Genomic DNA, 27120 nt, shown 5'->3' with positions numbered 1-27120 from the left:
AAAAAAAAAAAAAAAAAAAAAAAAAAAAGGAAAAATATGAAGGAAGCCACGTGCACCCTGTGGACGAAAAAAGGTCGATGGATGCCGCGTCGTCGCTATAAATTCGACACATATGAAACGCAGCTGCACTTTTGACGCGTTCTATCCATTATTGGGGATCGGCCAGCCATTATTGCATATCGCGGCTTTCTGTCCACGGCCTGGACCAAAGGCAAAGTAGTCGATGAAGCTCGGTTTTATCGCCGGCAACGTGTTCGAGTGATTCGTAACCTTCGAATCAAGCTCAAAACACGAAGAAATTAAAGCTGAAAAAGATAAGGCCTATAGATTGATCTGAGAATGAAATTCGAATTTTGAAATGAAAATTTGTTCGATTGTTGAATTGATTATATAGAAATATTTAACTCTAGTGGATAAACTCTAATTAAAGTTGATGAAGATTAGTAATTGAGTCGCTAGATATTTCACGTTATAATTTAGAAACGATCATTTCAAGAGAAAATTTAAGAAAAGAATTTAAAAACTCTCGTTATAAATATTACAAGTTTCTCTGTAATTCTTTTTATCGTATTAAGTTGAGTCTAATTACAAGATATTCGGAATATCTAGTTTCCTCTAACCCTTTGACAAATATAAAAATTCAAAAAGTAAAAATTTGACGAAAAAGGGGAATTTATTATCCGGACAACGCTATAATCCTTTTCCCTATATCCCTTGCTAAGTTATTTAATAATGCTGCCACGAAATATTGTACAATACTATCATCGAAGATTCTTTGCCAAGTCCACGCGGCTTTTCATTTCCTCGGCAGGTTCATTATTGCAGGAATTCTTCGGATAACTTCACCGGTGTTTTTAAAATTTCATAGAAAACTTCCGACGATGTCCTGTACAACTTCATAATAGCTTCTAACATTTCTTTTCAAAGGGACGATGGACAAAAGACGCGTCGGTGAACAGGTGGACAAAGGAATGTCGAGATTTTTGAAGTTAAAAAATGTTCGAATTTATTTTATAAAAAAATAAAAATTCGTGTGCATGCAAAAATGTATATCCTATATGTTTACAATGAAACATTTATAGAAAGTGTAAGGAATCTGAAGGAATTATAATAATCTTTGACAATTATTGCCTCTTTTTGAATTTTGAATTTATACGTACGAATAAAAATATAAAAATCGAAATTTAGATTTATTTTATTGTATATATATTCACTAATATATATTTTTATTTAATTCCAATTTCGAATTCAAATGAATTAAACAAACTTCTTCGATCTTCGTCTTCTTTTCCATTTAATTCTTTATAAATTCATGTCAACAGAAATAGGCAATTTTGATTAAAAAACGTGCCTTTGATAATCCATCATCTTTCTATGATTCTCTCTTTTATTAATCATTAGCCATAGATTGCATTATAGTTCTCGTCTTCGCCACTAGAGGCTCCACTTTGACCACGATTCTCGCATGTACTTATCCACCCATAATGTTCACAACGAATTATGAATAATTCTACATTTTGTCTTTGAAATTAAAAAAAAAAAAAAGAAAGAATTCTTCGAGAGATTAAAATTTATTCGAGTGAAAGAATACATAAATCTCTAACCAATCTCAAATCTTATCGTTGTTAAAAAGAATAAATTCTAACTTATGAAATTTCACTAATATAATTATATTTTGATTGTTCAAGAGGGGATAACACTTACGAAAAAAAAAAAAAATAAAGGGTACACGTGGGACAGGTGGAAAAACATTGTTGGGGGAATTTCAGTTTCTCGATAGAACGATCCCGAAACACTTTCGAAATTGAAACTCGAATAGGATATTGTTGCCGAAATCGATTGTCGGCTGAGTGATCGTTGACCAAGGTCTTCCCATTCGGTCGACCGATGCGGTTGATTGAAGATGCCTCGAGTGGCTGCGGTAAAATCAAAAACGCGAACGTATCCGTTCCATCGACACTTCAACATTTTTCTTCGTTCATGAATTCATGGCGTTTCAGTATCAGATATTCGTCCATTTTCCAAAGGAAAATGGCCTCGAAGAGTCAAGGAGAGATAGAAAGAATTTCAGAAGCTTGGAACAGTTCTTGAAGATTCAGTTGAAGGTTCGATCGAGATTCGAGATGCTGAATTTGAAAAGATAATGGTTTGCAAGAGTTTGAATACTTTTTGATCGATTCATTTTAAATTCTAATTTCAGGGTTTTGCTTGTTTCTAACTATGTTTAAACATTTTTCGTTGAGATTTGTTTTAATTTTATCCAATTTCTGATTGATTTCAATCAGAGTCACTTGATCATTGAGTCACTTCAATTTCCATTTTCAAATTCGTTTGCTTTAATTTTATTTTATTTTCTTTTCTTTTTTTTTATTTTTTTGTATTTATTATTCCTTGAAATGTAATTTTATACTTTTTAAAATTCCAATTTCGATATTATACAATGCTTAAATATTATTTTTAAGCGTTTAATTTATTATTTTTCAAAATGCAAACCGGATAATCAAACAATCTTTCCAATTAAAAAGACAAGAATTGTTTCGAAATACCACAAATAAATAGCTAATAAGAGAGAGGCTGTTTCCAATTGAAAGAAATAAGAGAATTAAAGTAAAGGGATTAAAAATCTTTTCACCTAAAATTATCCTTTCGGAAAGGACATTATTTACGGGATAACCTAATATATTGCGGTTCCCTTAGCGAATCGCACTTAGCTCGTAGCAAAGTGCAAAACGTAGCGGCGGCCACTTAAGTAAACTGCTCTTACCTGGCCCCCTCCTCTCTAATAAAGGAATGCACTTAGCCGTATCCACAAAGGATTCGCGCTTTGCTCGTCACTTTGAAACCCACTTTGAACGCGATCCAAGTTCAGAAGAACTTGGTCGCGTCTGGTAATTGTCCTGGAAACGGCCGTCGTCTTTTTCCACCCGGAAACCTTTCTAACCTTTCCAGAGAGTGGAGACAAGTGGAGACAAAAGGAGTCGTCCACTTGTCGATGTCGAAACAACGATTCAATTAACGCGGATGGAACGAGCATTCTTTGTTTCCTATCGTTTCACACGATTTGTATCTTCGACGACACCTGTTCGATCATTGCGGGGATGGAGATTGGTTGTTTCTTGATTTCATTGGCTCTTGTGATTCTTGGCATTAATTTGGAGCAGAGAATATTTTTTTTTTTTTGGGGGGGAAGAATTCGAAGAACAATTGCAATGATCGACTCTTTGACTTTTTGCGATTTAAAGAGTTAATTTGGATTTGGTGACGCAGAGAATATTTTTTGAAAGATTGAATTCAATTGATTCAGTGTGTGATTATTTATCAATAATACTTTTATTCTAGCTTTTTATTGTTGGCATAACACATGTGGATCTAAAGAGACTCGTGTGAAAAGCGAAATTCACGATTTATCATTGAATTTAGATAGATTGTAATTTAATGCACATGTTTTTAATTTTTTGTATCTGACCTTTATACATAGATTTCATTTAACCATATAATAATTTTAACAAAAGTTTTGATCTTCTATTCTAAAAATTTCATGAATATTAATATGTATTTTCCATTATAATTTGCATATGGATTTCACTTAACAATTTGAAATCGATTACGTTTTATCTAAAAAATACCAAAGGATTCGTTTTTTCGATGGAACTCGATTTATCCATTGTTTTCATCTTATTTTATCGAACAACACCATCCCTTTTCTCGTTCCACCGCGATTTCCACTCTATCCTCCTTTATTATTGCTGAAACGTCAGGGGGAGAGCGTTGTTTTCCGCGTGACTTTTTCTCTCAGCAAAAAAAGAGAAAAGGAAAAGGGGGAAAAAAAAGAGAAAAGGAGAAGGGGAAAAAAAAGAGAAAAGGAGGAGGGAAAAAAAAAGAGAAAAGAAGGAGGGAAAAAAAAAGGAAGAGGAAAAGGGTGGTCCCGCTTGAAAGGCTGACACGATCCCAGTGGGGTATACTATAAAGATAACAGGAGGTTCTTTCACTTGGCGTAACATCGCGTGTGAGATAAAGTTCTTATCATTCGATTTGCCAGAAAGTCGTCAGAATTGAATAGAATTTTAATAATTGAATACTATAATAAATCTCGATATCGCAGATTTATTATCTTTGAGGACGTCAATTATGAGCCATCGATTTTCTTGGAACAAAAAAAAAAAGGGAAAAAATATCAAATTTTCGATTTTGCATATTTCTGAAATACTTTCAATTTAAAGAATAATGATAGATTCCTTCGCAAAATTCCTTCTCTCCATAAAAATTCCATCATCATGGTATCAAACGTCAATATTTCACCACCAAATCTCTTCGATCGATCTACGATGGTAATTAGCGGCACGAACACGCCCCTAATTCCCGATGTTAGGCCAAGTTTCGCATATTTCAACCGAATGTGACTCGAAGTATTAGCGAACTGTCTCGCGGCCCATACTTCATCGAAGTCTGCATACCAGAAGCGCTTGAGGGAGCGAGAAGTTGCGATATTATCGGGGAAGGGGATACAGCCACGAGGAGGAGGGGTGAATGTGGCTGCATCGGCATGCAACGTCGTTACCACGAGTTACGTATCCTTGATCGACAGTTTCGAGAATGATGGAAGGATCGAGGCAATCGTGATTCTTATAAGGTATTGGCCTCTTGCATGGTTTACTCATCGTTGAGAGTATTTATAATTATTGATTGTCTAAGGATTATAACGAAAAAATAATAAGAAGAAAATTCTTTGAACTTCTTTGTGAGTTATGACTTTTAATGACGAGTAAAATTTGAATTTTTGAATGATAATATTGGATTATCAAATTTATTTATAGCAAATTACTTTGAAGGATTGTTTTCGTTGATTTTTTTATAATTTTTATTTTAAATTCTTTTTTTTCTCGTTAGAAATGGAAATTCTTCAGAAGAAATATTATAATTCACAATATAAAATAAAAAATATTTAAAAATAAGTCAAAACTCTTGCATAATTTTAAAAATTAATTTTTGAATATCTTTGAAGATTAAAAGGAAATTTTATTCACCATTAGATAATAATGATAAATTTTTTATTTCTTCAATGATAATAAATATCTCATGATTTCCTTCTTTGAATTCGTAAGCTTCTTAAGCTTCTTCATTATGTTGTTAGTATTTAATGGAGAAACGATTGGGTAAATTTTGTTATTGGAATGAAGCTCGAGTTTAAGTACCATCCCTCTTTTTAGTTGTTCGATACTTTGCATGGCTCGGTAATTGATATATTCTGAACTGAAACTTTTGACGTTACAAATGTTAAACATTGGATTACTTAGTTCAAAGAAAATTTAATTTTTAAAAATCAATTAGCTTCTCTTCTCCCTAATTTGATAATTAGTAAAAGTTTTCGATATTTGAAAAACTTTTTCTGGCTTTCAAAATTAAAATTGACACGAGCGAAAATATTATACAATATTTTTCACAATATTGGAACAGATAGTATTAAATTGTTTGAAGTTTTTTAACATTAAATCGTATAATTGAAATTCTTCTGATTTTCGTTATCCAGTTGAAAACAAATATTGATTATCGATCGATGCAATGATTATTTTTCATTTATTTAATTGTTCTATACATTTTTTGTATGCATTTTTGATATCATTATTTCTTAATTATCGAATTAACCTGTTAATCGAATTCAAAATTATTAAAAATTCCGAACAATTGTGAAAAATTAATCAAATTGTAACCACATTGATATGATTCAAAATTCACACAAAAAAAATTTCCTACGTCGCTTAATATGAATATTAAAATTTTAATAAAAATTTCTCAATCCATTCTATGAAACCAAAAACTCTTCGATCCAAATTAATTTCCATCGAACCTCGAATAAACTTTGACGATATTTAATCCAGAAATTTTTGACGAGTCGACACACAGCCAATTTTCAAAAAGATATAAGACGAGAAATATTCCACGTCTGTCATGTTTCCACCAAAATCGTGGAGGAAGATATTCGCGAATCGCGATTCCTCACGCGGAAGATATTTTCCGACTGGATGCAGTTCACCATGGGTGACAGTTTGTTTCGAAACTGGGATCGACAGTCAAGCGTCTTATATTTTATCTTCGAGTAAGGGATGTTCAATTTGCTGGAAAGATGAAGAGACGAGGGAGAGTTTCGTTTGGAATTTTATTTCACACGTGTCTCGTATTTGAGTGTCGATGATAGGAGGTTTGATCGCGTTTGATGTTGGTTTGGGATGGTTTTCTTTTTTTTTTTATTGTATTCGAAGAGAATGATTGATCGATTTTTCCCCTTTCAATCAAATTTATTAAGGGAATTATTGTTGTTCTCGTTCTGAAAAATCCTGAAGATTTTAAATTTTAAAATGAAACTATTGTGTAATTATTGAATGTTTGTGAATGTGTTTTTTTTTTTTTTTTTTTTATTGTATTCGAAGAGAATGATTGATCGTTTTTTCCCCTTTCAATCAATTTTATTAAGGGAATTATTTTTGTTCTCGTTCTGAAAAATCCTGAAGATTTTAAATTTTAAAATTAATTTTTTTTTTTATTATTGATTGTTTTTTATTTTTTTTTTTTTTTTTTTTTTTATGGCAGATGTAACTTTGTTTGGTAAGAAATACGCATCGTTGAATAAATTTCTACGTTCCATATGTATATTTGTAGTAAACAATGGCATTGAACACAAATATGAGTGTGTAATTCAACTGTAGCTCAATTTCAATATTTAAATATCTATAGAATGCAAACAAGCAAATATTGGCCACTGAAAAATATCCAAACACTTGCCTGCTCTCGATTTAATTTAATTTAATTATAAAATTGTGGATAAAACGATTGATTTCTCTTTTTTATGATCACTATTTCTGTAAACAACTCTCACTACAATTTGCTTTATTCGTAACTTTTAAGTTATAAAATTTTACCGATAAACAATTACTAAAACAATTCTTTCATATCCTATTTAAACAATACTCTGATCAAACATTGACCAATCTTGAATAAATATAAACTCGATATGTGAATACTTTTGCGCAAACAAATTGTGAAAACATTTGAAAAACACAATTTGGAAGAAAATGAGTGGCATCACGTTTTCTTGCATCCCCCTGTTCTGAAAAATCTACAAAAAAAGCAATCTCCTCGCTGAAACAGTATACCATCTTTCTTACCCGTGACGGAAGCTGCACCTATGCGACTGTTGCTGATGCTGATGTTGTTGGATCGAGTGTTGAGGCGTGGATCTCGGCGTGCCCATAGGGCTTCCAGGGCTGGTAATACCCTCCAGACCTCTGGACAACTTGAGCATCTCTGCGCCAAAAGCGTGAAGGGCGAACATGGCCGAGGGTGGCGGCTCGCTTTCCGGAAGCCAGAGTTCGTGAGTGTCCAGTGTCGTCAGCTCGGTGTCTGTCGACGTGCCGGAAGTGTGCTGCGGTGTACCGCCACTTCCGGCCGGGCTTTTGCTCAAGAGAAATCGCTTCCACGTACCTTTCCTGTCCAAGCCTACGGCAGAAAGGAAATTAAGTTAATCGAAATTCTTCTTTGCGTAGCTTTGTGTTTATTTTTTCTTTTCTCGATTCTAAAGATTTGTTAAGGAAAATTTGGATCGAAGCGAGGAAAATTGAAATTAATGAAAAATTTTTCTTTGCTGCGTGCAATTTTTTGACGAGTGGGTCAAGGGAAGATGAAGATGTGGGTTAAAGGGAAATATTGAGTGATTGAATTAATAATTTTTTTTCTCTTTGATTTATTGTATGATATAATTGTGATATTGGGAATATAATACTAATTTAAAAATTTTGTGTGAGGATTGAAAATTATGGATTTTGAAAGAAATTCGAAGAAGTTATATAAGATATGTTTTATGAGTGATTTATGGAAGAAAGATAATTGTTTGAATTGAATACAAAAACGTAAAGTACTAATGAAACCGTAAAATGTACAACTTCCAGTATTTCTGAAATTCGCTCTTTAAAAATTGTTCAATATGAAAGCTTCAAATGGGTTGAAATTTAATCTGAAACTCGTTTGAATAACTGAGCAAACTTCGATAATTGTAAAATACTTCAAAATACTTTAATTTTTCATTATAGTTTATTCAATTGCCCGATTAAAAGATATTCAAATCAAATATATTTATAATTACTTAAAATTTGCGAAACGCAAATTAAATCTTTTTTTAAAAATTATCATAAATTACATTCATTAACAAACTACATAAACATTGTAATTAACATAAATTTATCAAAATTAATCAAAATTTATTATTCCTAATAGATCTATCTAAATCTATATAAAAAAAAAGAAAAAAAAAGAATGCAACTTCTTATTTCGTCAAAATATAGAATCGAACGTGTCACTGAAGAAATATTATATTTTCGGATACAAGTTTGCATAAAATCGAGGTATACTGAAAAATGTCGGATAGTATTATCGAGATATTTACATTGGAAATTGGATTTTTATTCCAGTTATAGGAACTAGATTTAGCTATTGGAAATGAACAATTTTATTTTACATATAAAAAGATACCAAATGAATTTTCCATTCTTATATATTTTTAATTGTAATTTTTCATTTTCTTGTAATTTTGTAATGCAAAGGATTATAGCTTCTCCACCCACTATTTCTACTCGATGCTCCTCCTTTCAATTCTTTCAAGACTGTCTGCACCTTATTCCAAAATGAAAAGGTACGAAAGACTCGAGTATTTCTCTGATTTCGCTTGATTTATATCCCTACACCGCCTCCTCTCTCATGTCTGTATCGATTAATTTCGGCCAACGATTATTCGGAAGCGCCCTTTTTAGCATACCGTGTCACGTCCGGGACTTTTGCATAATGGGCCACGATTTGCATGAAATTTCTTATCGTCCACCGGCTATCGTTGGATGCAAAAGGAATTGATAAGAAGTGACACGCGTCCGATGGACAAAGAAAAATGTCGGCCAACAATCTTGTCGGATACAGGAGAACACGAATAGCCAGATCAAAGTTGACTTGTGATCGAAGTGGAGAAGATGAATAACTGCGTGATGGAAAGTTTGCAACTCTAACTCTCGAAATGATTGATTAATTTTTTGATCCAAAAAAAAAAATGTTAAATATCATTTATATTGACACGAGAAATAAGTATTCAAAAGTAAAGTTGGATACTTATGGAATAATGGAATACTAGTGTTATATTTTGTCAGATATGGGGAAGAACGAGAATTAAAACAAATAACATATTCAACTAGTGAAATGTGTGTCAAGAGAAATCTTATAACTGAAGATAGTCCAGCCAACATTACGTTGGATTGTCTCAATTGATTATCTAATATTGTAGTACATACTGCACCAAGTACTTGGTGCCACTTGGGAATATTACGTGTTGGTGGTAGTAGTAATGGTTCAAAATCCACTTTCAATTGTAAGTTTCCTAATGACCATTAATTGATGCTAGTTAATAACATTAACAATAATAATAATCGTGAAATTTTGTGCAACGACTCTATATTGATCAGATTAAGATCGTTTTCAACTCTTTGGATGATTATTTTTATTTCGAAGTAAGGAATGGATTAATTTCATTTTAATTTGTCATTAAGAAAGAAAATAGTTGAGGTAGTAAGAATAATAGTAGAGTAATTAATTAATTCGAAAAATTTTAAGTAATAGAAATTTCATTAATTAATTTATGCTTCTATCTGGTTAAAATTTTCATTTCATCAGAAGAGATTAATATCCTTTGTTTTCAATATAATGTGATTATATTGAAAACATTAAAAACTTGATAAAAATTAAACGTTTCTTTAAAGAGTGTCACTTCTGTATTTAAAGAAGTTTCTAATTAAAACATAATTCACTTAAAGAGTTAATTATTAATAAGCATTATATGACGTTTATATTAGCAAAGATTAAATTCGCCTTTATTAAGTTTTAGCTCCGTGTCTAACGTAATTTCTGATTAAAAAGCAGCTAGAGGTTACTAGGTTAACCTAATAGAAAAATGCTTTATGACACTTCTTCGTTACCACGTTTATATAAAGATAAAAGTGAAACACAAAGTGTCATTAATTAATTGTTAAAAATATATAATGATATATATGTATATATATATTTAAAATTTAATTCCTTTTAATTATTACTTTTTATTACTTACTATCTGAAACGAAAGTTAAAATTTTAAATTGTTATTTCATTTCAGAAATTTTTTTCATTTTTATCTCTGTCACATTTTCTTAACACATCGATGATCGAATATTCGATATTTCGAGAGGGAGAAGTATATCGATCGTTCTCTCTTCGTACTGAAATACAGTATTCATTTTCTTCGAATATACCAATGTCATCCTCTACATATTTCAAACCAGTACTGTAATTTATATCATCCGATATAACCGCGAACATAGAATTTCGAGAATTTTCAGACTATGCAATGTCTGGAAGCACGGATTGACAGTTAATTTCCTTCTTTCGATTTTGAAAAACAGTATGTACATTTTTTAAAAACTATTGATTATCGAGAAACGAAAGATAATCTATATCATACTAATATTCTAGAAGACTAATATTTGTCTTCATAAAATAATCTTTGAAGAAAAATATTAAAATTATCATCAATAAACGAAATTTTATTAATTATCGTACTTATTGTTGTAATCCTATTCATGAACAAGATTAATGAGTTGATTGGTTGGATTTTAAATGCAAATAGCAATTTTTTAATTAATCTTTCGTAAATAAATAATATTTTCTCAGATTACTCATCGACAATTTCGAAGGTAAAAAATTGGGTAATTAATCTTCTTTTACAAAATTAATTAAAATTCTCATTATCCTGTTCATTAGTTGGATTTCAAGGTAGACATCTTTGATCAATTATGGTTTCGCTTTCGAACAAAATATATTATATCGAAATTCGTCGTTTAAATTCCAAATTGAAGTAAATATATGTGATATATAATTACACAATATATTTTTTTGAAACGAAAATTTCTACGATCATAGAGGGTTAACTAATTCCGAAAATCTCGCCGAAATTAGAATACACCTGGAGGAATCTGGAGCAGGCCTGATTTCTTAAACCGTTACCTTTTGTTTTACCGACACTTTTGGCGCTTGTTGCGAAACACGAACGATCAATTTGCAAGTGAAATCGTTCGATGCAAATGTAGGAGTCGAAGGAGGCGTCGGTTTGCGCCCCAATTTATGCCGCTTTAGGCTCGCAAAACTTTTTCAGTATTCCTTGCAATTTGTCAAAGTTTGTCGAACAGTAGAAGAAGTATCGTTACTTGCAAGAATTGCGATTTTTTTGTTTCCCTGTCAAGCGAATTTATTTGTTTTTCTTTTGTAATTTTAATACAGATAGGATGGATTTTTATTTTTATTTTTGTAAAAATTAATTACCAAATTTTTTCCCTTTTATCAAAATTATCGTCAATTTGATACAATTGATTAAAAAATTTATTGACAAATTATGCAATTTAGACATCATAATAATTTAAATAATTATGATGCTATAACTAAATTGATAATAAACAGAAATTTGAATTATTTATTTTCTTCTTTTTTTTTATATTTATATAAAATTAAATTAAATCAATAATTCCATATACTATTTACATCTCGAGAATTATAATTTAATATACTTAAAGAAACAAATTTCGTAGATATTGTTTGAAAAAAGAAAAAAAACTTTCAGGATAATAAATCATGCGAAATAATAAACATAAAAATTTAAATACGACGACACTGAGGATCTCGATTCGTGGTTCGAAGGATAAGGAAAAGGGTTTAATTTTTTTTTTCTCGAGAAGACTGCACCCTCGAACAAAGAGGGCGACCGATCTATAGAATTTCTTAATCGCAATCTCCGCCGAATATCTGGCGGAGGCCTTGGATTACAACGAAATTCCACGTAATACCCTTCCCTCGTTCAACCTCCTTGTTCGACACTGGCGGCTACTCGCGTTTACGTTACAATTCTCTCTTTTGGTTTTGATTAAAAATCGACCCTCTGCCACCGAAAATGTCGTTACCCGTTTTCGACTTTGATCCGACGACGAGCAGACGAAATCGGATAGGATTTTATCGTTTTCCATTTGCGATCCCCTGTTTTATTTTCTTTTTCTTCTTCTTCTTCTTTTTCTCTTCTTATTTCCTCTTATTTTATAAGTTGAATTTGAAAACATTTTTGATATTTTTTTTTTTTAATTTTTATTAATTAAAAATCAATTGAAATATCTCTGAACAGGAATAATTGCCAAATAATTTAAACTCGATGAAAAAATATATTAAAAATTAGGAAAAATTTGAGCTTTAATTTCGAAGATATTGACTTTTGGTCAATGAATGAATGATCATTAGAAACGCGAAAGCTTCCCCTTAAAAATGCATTTTTATTTATCTCGATTTCCGATTTTTGAGAAAGAAATGTAAAAAAATGCAAAAGAAAGAAAAGATAATTTTTATCGTTTACTATTCTTGTTGATCTTATTTAAACTTTTTTCTCGTCTCATTGTTCTATCACAAATGACAGTCGAGATTCTTGAAAGATCTTAATACGCATTTTCAGGGGAAAAAAAATACTCCATGGTTTCCACTATCTTTCGAACGTGTTTTAATAAATAATTTTCAGTCGAATTATAATGTTGTTTTATAATTAATTGAAAAATATTCATGAAGGAATTCAAATAATCCATTTATATCTCGAGGATAATATATTTTTTTTTATTTTATGACTTCGAAATTGTATTTCAATTTTGTCTCGAGTTATTGGGGAATATCGATGAGAGAATTTGCGTTGAAGTGATGAGACAATCAATTTGTATTATAATTTTATTTTGAAACGATCGATATCATTGGGTTACAGAAGATCGAAATAGTTTTCATTTGAATCGAGTTAGATGGTTCGATTTTGATTTGCATTTAATTGAAATATATATATAAGATAATTTAAGTAAATTAATTTCCTATCAAAATCATTGCTAAAATTTAAATTAGAAAATTTGAATCATAAATCAATTTCTATCGTAATATTAAACATTGGTCATCATTACACTACAATTAAGTTACATTCTTTTGAAAAACTATAGAAAAGAAAACAATGTACACATAAATTATTTATCACGCATAATATCGAAATTTAATAGAAAAAAAAAATCTTAATATTTTTATACTTTTTGTTGATAACGTATACGTTCTTCTGTACCCATTTTATAAGATTTTCTTTTGTCCATCGAAGAGCACAATTTGTGCTTAAAAAAATAGCACGATAACTCGTTTCGTTAGATTGAAATCCAGAAAAATGGCGTCTAAAAAACTGTCTCTGAGTCTTGGAGATAATGCAGCAAGTTACCAAGCGTGATATTTTATTCTTTCATAAAAGAAAAAAAAAACTTCGTTTGAACAAAGACAATTCTGGCATCTAAACAAAGAAAATGTTAATAATGATTAAACGGACGAGCAAGAAGATAAAAATTCTTCTATTGCTTCAATTAAATAAAATCGTGGAAAAGAAAGGAAGGAGAATCTTCAACGAATTTATATTATTGCACGATTTTCATAAAACTCGCCGCAATATCTCTCAGTTATTTTATTACTTTGTTTGTTGCCGGATTATTTCGAACGATATTTTTCCATTTTTGTTTTTACGCTCTGTGCTCTCTCTTTTATCTTCGTATGAATAGTATGAATATAATTTACTTTGTATTGTTTTTCCAAAATAACATGCATACCATAGTTTTTAAAATCCGTGAATAATTATAAAAATTCGATACATCGATTTTCTTTCTTCTTTTCTTTTTCTCTCTCGTGAAATTTATAATTAATTAATATAAATTCATTCATTTCATTAAGAGATACAATTTTCTTTTTTTTTACGAGAAATGTTAATGGAAATAATTCTGAATGAGAATTTATGACATAAATGGATAGTCTCAATGGAATCCTGAATTTGTTACATCAATGATAACTTAATAATAAAGTATATTGTGTAACAATATTGATCGAATTCTGTTGGGAAGTCTGTTGGGAATTATTTCGAAACAGTAGATGTTTTAAAATTATTTCTTTTTTATATAAGTTAAAATTTGTCAGGAGTAAAATTTTTTATCAAAGATAATATTTTTGTCAGTCTTTTTAAATTACTGTTTCATTTATTCTAAGTGATTCTAAATAATTTTATCCAAAAATTTCTTATATTTCAATATTTCTTTAAAATTTTGATTGATTTTTTCATTATCTTTATATCACTTAAGACATATTTTTTGTATTAAATTATTCTCGAAAGTTTTTTTCACCAAGAATTCTTCCAAGAAAAGTTTTCACAAATGATAAAAAAAAAACATAAACTAATTAAACTTACTATCCTTATAAATACGTGCTACAATTTCTTCTTTATGAGATCGATTCGATTGTCTTGTTTCTTAAAATCAATAACCCTCAGACAATCTGGATTGCTTTTAATGGATTAATTATAAGCAACAAGCAATCATGTAAACTTTTGCTTTTTATAAGCGTTACACTCTTTTATTTCGTGCTTGTAGTTCAATCTTTTCTCCCCCTCTCGGAACAAATAATTGCAAGAACTTTCTTTCTTGCAAGAAACGCGTTTTGCTATAAGCCAAAGCTCTTGTAAACTTCACCGTGTACCATGATATTGGAATTCTAAACGCCAAGAAGCTCGTGAAGGGGCACTTTATAAAAAATCTGATATCTTACTATTACTTTATTCTTTAGTTTTAAAACTAAATCGATTTAATCGTATTTTAGAGTAAATAATTCAAGTCGATTGTGTATTGGCAGTTAATCTTTATTATTTTTTCTTTTTTTTTGTGTGTACATCGTTGGATATGTTGTTTCCTTTTTATCTTGGGATTTTATTTTAATTTTATTTTTGATATCATGTATTATTTATATTTTAAGTTATCTACTTAAAAAATATTCTGTCTTCTTTGATACTTCTAAAATATCTATCTTAAGATATCTAACGTCTATCTTAAGATATCCTAAAAATTTATTGGCACAATCTTTTTTTTGAATAATTTAAAAAAATAAATAAATAAATCTACTTTTTTTATTATTTACTAGAGCTTGGAACTTATATGAAGTCCTAATTCCCAAGCTTTGATAAATAATATATGTAAAAAATCAACAGTTTTCACATTCCCTTAAAAGTTATTTAAAAACGAAGCACGAAGATCAATTTTTCTTCCTCCAAATTCATTATAATTTCCATTTTAAAAAAATTCTCTTCGAAAGCCATCACTAATGAATAAAAAAACCCAAAATATTTTTCTTCTTCGTTAATAAAAATTTTTTCTTTTAACGCAAACATAAATACATCGCGAGACACGAAAATAAAATCATATATTATATAAATCAAAGAGATATAAGAGATAAAGAAAAAAGCATACAAAATGGATTGTATCAGTCACGATATATCAACCTCTCGAAAATGGATTCTTAAAATAAAATTATATGAGACACACACAAAAAAAAAAAAAAAAGAAAATAAAAAAGAAATCACACCAAAGTTTATTTTATACGAATCAAAGAGATGAAACAGAGACATGATACGAATGCATCGATAACGAAATGCCTTTGGAGGATTGTATCTGATAATACACTAACCTCTCCAAGATGGGTTCTTGAAATAAAATTATCGAAACGAGACAGAAGAAAAATAGAATGGAAAAGGAATAACGGAGCAGAGCCTACATCATACGAATCAAAGAGATAAAGCAGAGACAGACGCGATGCGAATGGATCGATATGCCTTTGGAGGATTGCATCAGTGTACCTGATAATACACTAACCTCCCGAAGATGGGCCCTGCGGGCCACCCAGCCATCCAGAGGACCAACCAGTAGTTCCTCCTATATTCTGTTGCTGTTTCGCCAGCAATCTCACTGTCAACGCGTACGTAAGCAGCATCACGCCCAACGGTATGTAAAAGCAGATTATGCTGCCGATCAACTTGTACAGAGGATCCGGTATTTGACAGGCACCGTCCACCAGCACCGAGTCGTCCTCCTGGAACACGGAATTATGCACTTAGTGTGATTATATATTCGTGCTTTGATCTTCCATACGGGAAAAATTGAATTTTCGTGATGTTATTAAGGATTGATATTTTATTTTTGGATAATAAAATCCGATGGAAGGGGTTCTATTGTAATAGAGAAGTTTTTCTTTATTTTTATTTAGAAAGAATCGAAATGAATACATATTGCTTTAATTTTTAATTTTTTTTTCTAAGTAGATATTATTTCTGAATATATATTATAAAATAAAATCGAAATAACGAAAAAGAAATCAAAAAGTACTATGTATTTTATTAAAATTATTCTTACTTAATTATACTTGGAAATTTTTGCGAGAAAATTTTCTTTAAGTATTTTTTTTTTTTTTAATTTAAATGCAAAATATGGAAAGATAATAACCGCAAGGAAAAATAAATATAAAATTTTAGTAAAAAAAGAAATTAATAAGACATTTAATTTTTTCTTTTGATTCAAAAGAAATAATTAAGAATAATAACAAATCGTTTTGCATTTAAAAAAAATTAAAATTATATAATATTGATTGAAATTTATATCGATAAATGTATTCTTCGAAGTTTTTCCTACAAAAATATAAAATAAAAGATTAAAACAATCTCAAAAAATCCTAAAATTCCATAATTTCATATATATTATAAAAATAAAATCGAAATAACGAAAAAGAAATCAAAAAATACTAATATATGTATTTTATTAAAATTATTCTTACTTAATTATATATAAATATTGTTAAAAATGAAATATTTTGTACTCGTTTTCCAATTATAGACGAAATATTCCACAATTGTATCGCTTGAGCTGCCACGGTCAACGTATCTTACAAGACTGAATGTCGAGGGCACGGCGAACATCGACTCTCGTCTTAGTAAATAAAACGAATTACGTCGTTCATAACATCGTATAAATTGTATTGTATCGCGGATTATCTCGCTTAATACTTTATTTATCTACCTAAATACAATAATGAGGAGAAATATATCGCCGTGTTGACCCATTTTTCGATTATTTAATTGCACAATTAGTCATTTTAATTTATCATATAGCTAAAAAAAAAAAATACGCTGGACGATTGCAATGTATGAGCATTGTAACTATATTTTTTTTTATATACGATATATTTATAGATTATTTATGAATATTAACATATTATTAAAATTTATATATTAAATATGTTATTATTATATAATTATATATTATTATATTATATTATTATTATTATTATTATTTAATATATTATTATATATTATATTATATTATTATATAATAATATAATATTATTAAATTTATTATTATTAATTACAAACGAAAATTCGATTTTGGAAGGAATATGATGATGTTAAATTTAAATATGATATCTTTGCTGAAATGATATCAAAATGAATCCAAGGAGTGTAACATAATAATATAAAAATAACTCCAAATAAGTCCATAAAATTATATAGACATAAATGTTATTAAAAATAAAATATAATAAAATTTCAATGAACTGAATCGCAATTATCCAATATCTTTTGCTTTCTAAAAAAAATAATAACGAAAATATTCAATCGAAAAACTTCTTATTCGTTGCAGAACACCAGAACAGTGTCCCAGCGTGGTCTCACTGTTGGCAGAGAGCTACAATCCTCACGTAAGATACGGAGCAGCGATGGCTTTAGGAATCGCTTGTGCTGGCACCGGCCTGAAGGAAGCCATAGCCCTATTAGACCCAATGACGAACGATTCGGTGAATTTCGTCCGCCAAGGTGCTCTGATCGCCTCTGCAATGATTCTGATTCAACAAACGGAGGCTACCTGTCCTCGTGTCAAAGATTTCAGGGCATTATACGCGAAGGTCGTGGTGGACAAGCACGAGGATGTAATGGCGAAATTTGGCGCCATTTTGGCGCAAGGGATCATCGATGCCGGTGAGTACTCGACGATTTTTAGGACGTTAAACGGTTGTTTTCGATGCTCGATAAGCCTCTTGGCTGGAATATGATACAGATCGTCGATCAAAGAATTTCTTATTTCGAGGCAGTTGTCGACAGAAAATAGCGAAATCGAAGAATCCTCCGTTGAATGTTGGTCGTGATGGTGTTATTGGAGTATTGTTCAAAGAATTGACGAGGAAGTTGACGAGCTCCTTTCGTTACGATCGATGGATTCGACGTGTTCCGATGGTAAACGGATTGCGGATTTGTTTTATTTGTAATAGTCTACGAATTTTTTTTTTATGGATATTCTAGGACAAATTACGAATATTCCGTCACCGTGATATTTTTATTACGTAATATTACGGTTTTCAACAGTATTTTTTTAAAGGAATGTTATTCGATTGGAATATCGAAATTGAAGATGAAGAAATTTTTATACTTATTATACGAGACAAAAATATGGATCCAATACAATAATATCATTTTTAAATTAACAGTCACCTAATTGAAATAGAATAATAATTATTGGAATGATAAATAATTAAATCGAATATGGATAATTATAATTTTATAAACAAAGAAATCAGGAATTTAAAAATTATTTAAAGTAAATTATTCGTTCGTCGATACCCTCAAGATAGAAAGGATATCTCAAAAATATTTTACATTTTACAATAATAATAAACATTTTACGTTTTAAATGATTATTCCAGGTGGTCGTAACGTGACAGTGTCACTGCAATCGAGGACAGGCCACACAAATATGCTCGCAGTAGTCGGTGCATTAGTATTCACTCAGTATTGGTATTGGTTCCCATTGGCCCATTGCTTGGCATTGGCCTTCACCCCAACTTGTCTGATCGCTCTGAACGCTCAACTAAAAATGCCAAAGCTAGAATTCCGCTCAAACGCCAGACCAAGTGTCTATGCCTATCCTGCACCCTTGGAGGAGAAGAAACGCGAGGAAAGGGAGAAAATCACCACTGCGGTTCTCAGTATCGCCGCCAGGGCGCGCAGACGCGAATCTGAGAGGCGTGCACGTGATTCTCACGAGAAGATGGATGTGGTTCGTATCTCAATCGTTATTTTCAAATCTTTGGAAAATTCTTTTATCATTTTTCTCTTAACTAATATATCATATTATATATTTTCATTACTTTATAATTTATAATAGATATTCTTATTTTTTATTTGGGTAGAAAAGAATTTCATTCTGTAAGAAAAAAAGAAAAGAATTATTATTATTTTATTTTGTTTTCATTAAGGATTAATACTAAATTGACTATTGTTAAGTCTAAAAAATATCACGAATTTTATAATTTTATTGGTAATTTATATTTAGATATTTAGAATACCCTTGGAATTCTTTGGGTACCATAGAATCCCCTCGATCTTATTTATATAATAAATTACATTTTGTATTACGTATAATCATTCTTATACGATCATAAATGATTTCTCAACAATTCTTCGCGTATTTTTCTTCTTCGCATCTCAATTTTTCAATCTTCTTACAAGATAATCATCAACTGTTTATCTTTCAAGCTCTTATCATTCGTTCTCCCAACGAAAAGATCATTCCCTGTTACATTGATTGACGGCGAGGCTAAAGATAAACGATGTTTCCGTTCAGATTAGAGATTTTTCCTTTCCGTCATGTTTAATTTTTAATCGCAGGATCCGCCGGAAACGGTGAAGGAGCCGGTCGAGGCGGCGGCCAAGGAGAAAGAGGAGAAGAAGAAAGAGAAGGAAACTAAAGAGGTGAAAGAAACGAAGGAGAAGGTCGAGAAGAAGAGCAAGGAGGAGGGCGAGAAAACGACCGAGAAGGAGAAGAAGGAGGCTGAGCCCAATTTCGAGATCCTTCAGAATCCTGCTCGTGTGCTGAGACAGCAACTGAAGGTGATACAGTTGGTGGAAGGAAGCCATTATGTGCCCGTCAAGGATATTCAGATCGGAGGTATCGTGATGGTGAAGCACATCCAATCGGATACTGAAGAGGAATTGGTGGAACCAGTAGCCGGTAAGTCGATATTATTTTTCTTTTATTTCTATGAAGAATTTCTATTTTATGATAGAATTTTTCTGATGCAACCTTGTGTAATAATAAGGATTTAGTAATTTAATTTAATACATCTTTGATGCAAAGACAGTTATATGTGTATTTATGCACATCAATGCAACTCAAAATGCCTTTTACAATGTTATTTTTGTAATAATAATATTTGCAATAGTTTTTTAGAATTTTTGCAATAGTTTTCGAGAAAATTTTAATTTTAAAATTGAATTAGTCAAACTAGCAATTAAAATAATTATATCTTTGAATTAATCATGTTTTTCTTTTTAATTCAATGATTATACACATTATTCTTTATTAATTATTAATTAATTCTTTAAATAAACCGAATTATCAAAAGATATAATATATTTTTATAATACATAAATTTACAACGAGAAAATACTCAATAAAAAACAATAAAAATATCGTTTTATTCGATTCTTTTAACAATTCGTTACAATACTTGGTGTGAAAATTCTTTTCTTTTTCACATTATCGATAAAAAATCATTTATCCCGCTTACTATAAATCTACGATTAAAACTACAATTTCTTTCCTTCATCCACATTCCACTTAAGACGATTTCAACTCGAAAAACCATTACGCAAACTCAATTATTCAATATCTGTCGCACTTTGCTAAACTCCTCTTCTTTTCATAAGAAATTATCTTCACATAGACTCTCGATTATCATTCTGTTCCAGCTTACGGTCCTCATCCGGAAGAAGAGCAAGAAGCGGAACCACCAGAGCCATTCGAGTACACCGAAGATTAAACGATAAATGCGTTGCAGAAAACTTTACTGTGTGACCGCCAATGTCGCAATGCAAAATCATTTGTTCACGCATACATACTTAAAATAATTCAGTAGAAACGACACGAAAAAAAAAAAGAAAAAAAAAAAAGAAAAATCATCTGTCATTTCCGTTTCGCGTAACGCTTACTGCGATACTTCCTGTCTTATTTTTATATAATTAATTCTTCGCCACTAAGTGGCTGTTTCTCGATATTGTTCATTATCTAAATAGTACTCTGTTTCTTAATTATTAAAAAATATATATAATTTGCTCTGATCGTATGCTTGTCATTTATTGAACAACCTTTCCTTTTTAAGATAAAAGAGGTGAATTTTATCGACAGTAATGCAACAAATTTTGTTTCGAAGGTTTTGTTCGTTCTTTGTACTAAATTTTTGTAGTTTTTTGAATTTTCCAAGTAACTTTTTGATAACTCTTTGTTTTCTCTTTTTTTTCTTTCTTTTTTTTTTTGAGAAAATATAAATATGGGTGAAAACTGGAAATTTAACTTTATAAAGACTGCTTTCACACCTGTTTTTATAAATTCTTTTTATATTTTTGAAAACTTATAATGTTCTTTATATTATTTACAAGGTGCTATGAATTATAAAGGTAGAACGATTACATTATAATATGTTTTATGATGTAAATGTAAAAACTCATAATAATAATAATATATTAACACAAGATGAATAATAAAAACGAAAACATCAAGAATATATTTTACATTAATATCAAACGATTAATTATAATATGAATTTTAACAATTATATAAATTACAGGAAAGATTAAATATGGTAAGTAATTTTGTAATTACACTTTTTAAATTTTTACCTCAAATTATGATATTTCGTTCAATAACATACAATCTTATACATGTTTCTTATTTATCATAACTCTTGAAAACTAAAAAAAAATCAATGTTGAATCACCATAACAAATACTGAATTTACACTTTCAACAATTGTTATACTTTCGAAGTTTAAATTCATAATCAAATTACAGGAATATTAATGATTCGTGACTTTAATTAAAGTTCTAATGATTTTATTTTATAAATCTTATTAAATATTGAATAAACAAATATTATAATAGAAATTTTTTCTAACAATTTGAAATGTGAGAAAATTTCAATAAGATCTCCATCTTTTAATATTATATATTATTTTGACAAACTTATCTATCATTTAATTAAATATTATTAATTTAATATAAAATTTAATTAATAAATTAGAAAAATGATTAAAAAAAATTAATAATTTTGCTTCGAACGATATATAAATTATTATTTTAAATTCTTTCTGACTGATTTGAAAAGCTTATGTTCAAATAGCGAATTCTCGAGAGGCTATTTCAAACGACTATTTTCGATAGAATTGTTATCGGGAAATTGTTGTCCTAAATACTTTGTGTGATTGATTTCGAACGAATGCCTTAATTGACAAATGCTCAAAGACTTCTTCCAGATGACTAATTCTGAAAGATTAATCGTCGAAAATCGAAAATTGAAATATTTTACTCCTCTCTATTGACGACTACATTGAAAGAATTTAGAATTTCTCATTTGAATCTTTAATTTAGATACGTAAATTCTATAATTTATTCTTCGAAAATTATCTTGTATTTACGTTAATAAAATTCGAATTATATATCTTTATAATACGTTTGATATATCGATCAAGAAAGAGAAATCTTTTCAAAGTGAAAATTTTTATTATGATATAAATAATTGATCAAAAAATGAAAATAGCTCTATTATCTCTTTCTTCAAAAAACAAAAATAAATAAATTTTTAATTAATAATAACGACATAAGAATCAAAAAAGTAATTATCCTTAAACAAAAAAGAAGAAATTTAGTATTCACGATTATCGAAACAAATAAAATAAATTGTGTATATTTATTTATTCAATATTTTGAAACATATCTTGTAAATGGAAATATATAGATGAAAGTGTAAATATATTAAAATAATGATTTAGCACGATCGACAATATGTACAAATGAAACTATCAATAGCAATTGGCCAAATCGTACCGAATCGTGCAAAGCATCTCTCCATCCATCTATTCATCTCTTTGTCGCTAACTGTTCGTTTTGACGAGATATCGGTGTGTCGTAGAGCGATTGACGAATACCTCCATCCTCTGTCGATAACGACCGACTCAAATTGTCGGTAAACGAGCGAGCATCTCGTTTGCATTCGTGAATTCAAAATAGAGGTTAGGTGAAAGAAAAGCTGTTTCCAAGAGCTTTCGCTTCATTGTCAGTCAATAGTGACGAGACACTTATCAAACCTGGAATCGGATTCTATAAATAGTGCCGCAATAAAACTTTATCGACATTTGTGTGATGTATCTTGATAATTCGTTAAACGAAATTATTGGGATGGAACGAGATATAATCGAGAAAGAGATAGATGTGAGATAATTTTTCGAAAATTAAAAAAAGGATTATTCACTTATTTATTCTAAATTAATAATTTGAAACGTGTATTTTTTAATTATTTCAAACATAACCTCACTTTGTACGTAATAAATGTAATAAACATAATACGTAAATAATGTAGCATCTAATAATGTACAGTATAAGGAAATGAAAAATTGTTATAATATCTTCTCTATTTTGAAATCCCAGATTTTGTTTCTTTGGAGAAGCAACAATTGACAATATTCATAAATATTCAAAGTGAATGAAATTAAATCCATCTTCAATTACAAAATTATTTCAAACACTTCATAACGCAAACTGGCGATTATCAATTTCACACGCGTGTGAGCGCCAATTTCATTCATGCCATGCGCGCCGAGAGGAACGCGCGAATTACCATTTGAAATTTGAATTTCCATAGACGAGGTTCGAAATTCACTTGTTTCCTCCCGGAGAATGGAGGATTGTGATTTCACGTGTGAAACGAAAGTTTTCCATATTATTGTTCACGGATGCAAAAGTCGCAAATTAAACGCGTTGGACCATCCATGAACCTTTTTTATTTTTCCTCCCCATGTTTAACAGCGTGGATCGAATCATCTCTCTTGCGTGAGAATACACCGTGTGTCCGACAAAACACCCTCTCCTCCTTCGGTCGCGTGCATCGTGAAAATACGATTCCTCTCGTTTCGATGCCGTTTATTTATCGTTCTCCACATTTTCTCATCGGAGAAATTACAATGGGAAGATTGATAGCTCGTGGAACGATCAAAAGAGAGTTATTGGGAGATTGTCGGTTTAATTATGCGAGAATTGTTTTTCGTGATATCGTTTTCCTTCGTTGCCAGAATTGAAGAGGGAAAAGGATCATAGTTACGCGGAATTATGAAAAGAAGTTTTTGGTATTTGAAATATAAAATGTTTATAAATTTTAAAATTGACGAAATTTTTATTTAGAAAATTAATATCTTCTTCTTTCTTTTCCATTTTCAAATATATTTTCTAAATCATTTACTAATATTTCAATAGCTTTATAAAATAATAATCAAAATAAACATTTTGTTAATTATATAAAAATTAAATAACAATAATATTTATAAATAAATAAATATACATAATACATATATATATTTTTTACCTTTATGAATTATGAATCTTTTTGTTTCGTAATGAATTTATAAAATATTTTGAATTATTGTTCGTAAATTTTATGGAAATAAAATTTGATTTTATTTTCATAAAGTAGAAGAGAACGTAGGAATTATTAAGAAAATCAAATTTTGAAAGATTGTTAATAAATTAATTTTATATCAACGAAACGTAATTAAACAAAATTTCAAATTTTATTATTGTTTATTCTTTTCGTAACCTTATTATATTAATTATTATTTATACTAGTTACCATTTTGAATTACAAATAAAAAATACATGGATAGAATCAAACGATACAAATATTACATTGATAAAATATTTTCAATCTTTACTCTTAATTGTATAATTCATCAGCAGAAAATTAAAATATGTATTTCATTAAAATAATAAAAACGCGTTATTGAAATAATTCTGATATTTCGTATATTAATTCCGTCCATTTTATAATAAATTCCAACGAAGTTTCATCGATTTTAAAATTTTCTTCCAATATACAAAAATATAAACTTTTACTATACTATATATCACATTGATTTCGAGTTCAATTCGAGCTTTTGCATTTCTTACAAAATTTGCTCAACAATATTTCTTATTAAGAAGATATTTTTACTCATCAAATTTTTAATCATCAATCCTTCGAAAGATAAAAAAAAAAAATAATCCTGCGAGATTGCAGCCTGCTTTCGCAGATTGTACGAAGTTTCAAATTAACCCGAAGAAAGTCTGGAAACTGTAAACAGAAGCACTGTTTATTTACGTTTGCGAGAAACTTTGCCTGAATGAATTTAAAAAAGGGGATCATAGACTTTCTTTTAATATTCAAATAATAATAAACACGAAAGTCGTCGAGATATAATATACGCGGTTTTTCTTATCAGTTGTTGAATTCGTAATTGGAAATGAAAATCGAAATTGATATAAAATGTATGAATCTCGTGCTAAAGTGAGCTTAGAATAAACTAAACGTGGCTTTATAACTTGTTCGTGCTAAGCTGGCTTTTAAAAGTATGTTCATATCTTCCAAGAGTAATTTTATAGCTGCGATTAGTTGTTAAATAAAAATATGGAAATATAATATGGGAATATTGCAGAAAAATATACTATCTTATGCGAAAGATATATAAGATGTGTAATAAAAGTATATTTAAATTATATTGTAATAATAAATTACTTTTTATTATTTAAAAATTATCATTGTAATTTGTATTAAAATAAATTGGAAACATGGTATTCTGACTGAAGATTATTTTTTTAAAATAACATTTTATATACTCATACAAAATCATCCGAGATCCTTAATTTCTTGCATTTGCATAAAATTTAAAACTTAAAATAAACTTTAAAAATTAAAATATAAAACCTAAGTATACATATTACAAATCAGAATTATTGGAAAATACCTGAATAAGAAAAATCTAACACATTCCTTTACAATTTAATATTCAAATAAGTTTCGATCGATATTCACTTTATCCTCTTAATCTTTCACAAATATCCCACCAATATGTTGACAAAAATATATATAAAAATATATATAAAAATTCTTAAATCTAGTAGCATATAATACAAAATTGATTGAAGACAGAAGCGTGAAATGCACAGTCGTTTTTTAAACCAAACAATATCCAATCGTTAAAAAAAAGGATGAGTATCGATAGTTGATAATTCATATTGTTCTGATCTCATTTTTTTAATTCCGGTCAAGTTAATTGGAAACTTGTTCCCATGTTGGTCATCCACCGTGCCACGTTTAGCCCAGAGCCAAGTTACATATTTTAACGAGTTTAATGAGAGACACGCGGAGAATAGGATTTAATAGAGCGAAACAGGGCAACTTTTCTTTTCGCTGAAAATTACACCTGTTTGCACATGTCGCATGCCTTGCGCCTCCGATAAATCCGTAAGATCAACGAATATATAAGGTTTGCTATCGTCAAATTCTAATAGTATTTGAAATGGGAAATGAAAATATTTATGCATAATTTTCAATAATAATGTAAAAAATATGTAAATGTAACTTTGTAAATCTAATTTTCGTTGAAGAAATTTCGTTTTCTTCGGGAAATTAAATTTGAAAATTTTGTAAATACGCATGAATTTAGACATTGGATATAATCTTTAGATGGTTATTGAATTGGAACATGTTACTATTATAAATAACAATTAATCATATACACGTTTAATCATAGGTTTCACGAGCGATCGAACAATCAATTATCGACATTAATTTATAAGATTCCAAATTCATTAAACAAAAAAATTTTATTTCAAGTTTACTTTACTCGTTCTCCCATTTTATTTCCTATGTAGAATAATCTTTTACTAATTATCTGGTCGTATCCTGTTGGGAATAAACCAGGTGCACGTGCACTTGACTGACATTCAAATGCATCTTTCCCGGAAACAAAACCTCCAACACAAATTTGTTATTCTTGATTTTCGTCTTATTTTGTGCTCGCTCGTACCATGAATTAGCCCACGCAGTACAAAAACATTCCTTTTAACTGGATTGTTTTTCCGCCCCCTTTAAAAAGTAAATTCTAAAAAATTAAAGGAAAATGTTTGGTCAATAATAATTGTTCAGAAGTTGTACTTAGTAACAATCGAGAAATACAAAATCATTAAAATGTCATTAACAAAAAAATTAACAATTTGCAAAATTTTTATTTCGAAATACGGGTTGAAAAATGAATGTTTACACGCGAAACAATGTTTACACGAGATTGTGCAAA

At 29.5% G+C, this 27120-nt stretch overlaps 2 protein-coding genes and 1 long non-coding RNA gene across 3 annotated transcripts in view; 1 reads left to right on the top strand and 2 right to left on the bottom strand.

Annotated features, from left to right (window-relative positions):
• The window catches only part of LOC102679690 (26S proteasome non-ATPase regulatory subunit 1), a 93093-nt gene extending 72173 nt beyond the window's left edge, over positions 1 to 20920 (top strand). The window contains exons 11-14 of the mRNA XM_006612388.2: positions 17610 to 17944; positions 18667 to 19019; positions 19631 to 19973; positions 20714 to 20920. Coding sequence (XP_006612451.1) covers positions 17610 to 17944; positions 18667 to 19019; positions 19631 to 19973; positions 20714 to 20784 — 1102 coding nt within the window. The 3' untranslated portion in view covers positions 20785 to 20920. The remainder of the gene's footprint in view (positions 1 to 17609; positions 17945 to 18666; positions 19020 to 19630; positions 19974 to 20713) is intronic.
• The window catches only part of LOC102679821, a 96311-nt gene that overhangs the window by 3885 nt on the left and 65306 nt on the right, over positions 1 to 27120 (bottom strand). The window contains exons 3-4 of the mRNA XM_031508911.1: positions 15792 to 16008; positions 7161 to 7491 (exon numbers count right to left, since the gene is read on the bottom strand). Coding sequence (XP_031364771.1) covers positions 7161 to 7491; positions 15792 to 16008 — 548 coding nt within the window. The remainder of the gene's footprint in view (positions 1 to 7160; positions 7492 to 15791; positions 16009 to 27120) is intronic.
• On the bottom strand, positions 17854 to 18781 carry LOC116185157. The gene is made up of 2 exons (XR_004149933.1): positions 18647 to 18781; positions 17854 to 18235 (listed from the first exon to the last, which is right to left on the bottom strand). It is a non-coding gene; the product is annotated as an uncharacterized LOC116185157 (long non-coding RNA).

The sequence above is a fragment of the Apis dorsata genome, unplaced genomic scaffold (assembly GCF_000469605.1).
Source record: "Apis dorsata unplaced genomic scaffold, Apis dorsata 1.3 scaffold_112, whole genome shotgun sequence".
NCBI classification, from domain to species: domain Eukaryota; kingdom Metazoa; phylum Arthropoda; class Insecta; order Hymenoptera; family Apidae; genus Apis; species Apis dorsata.
This window is presented reverse-complemented; position numbering and strand designations above follow the sequence as displayed.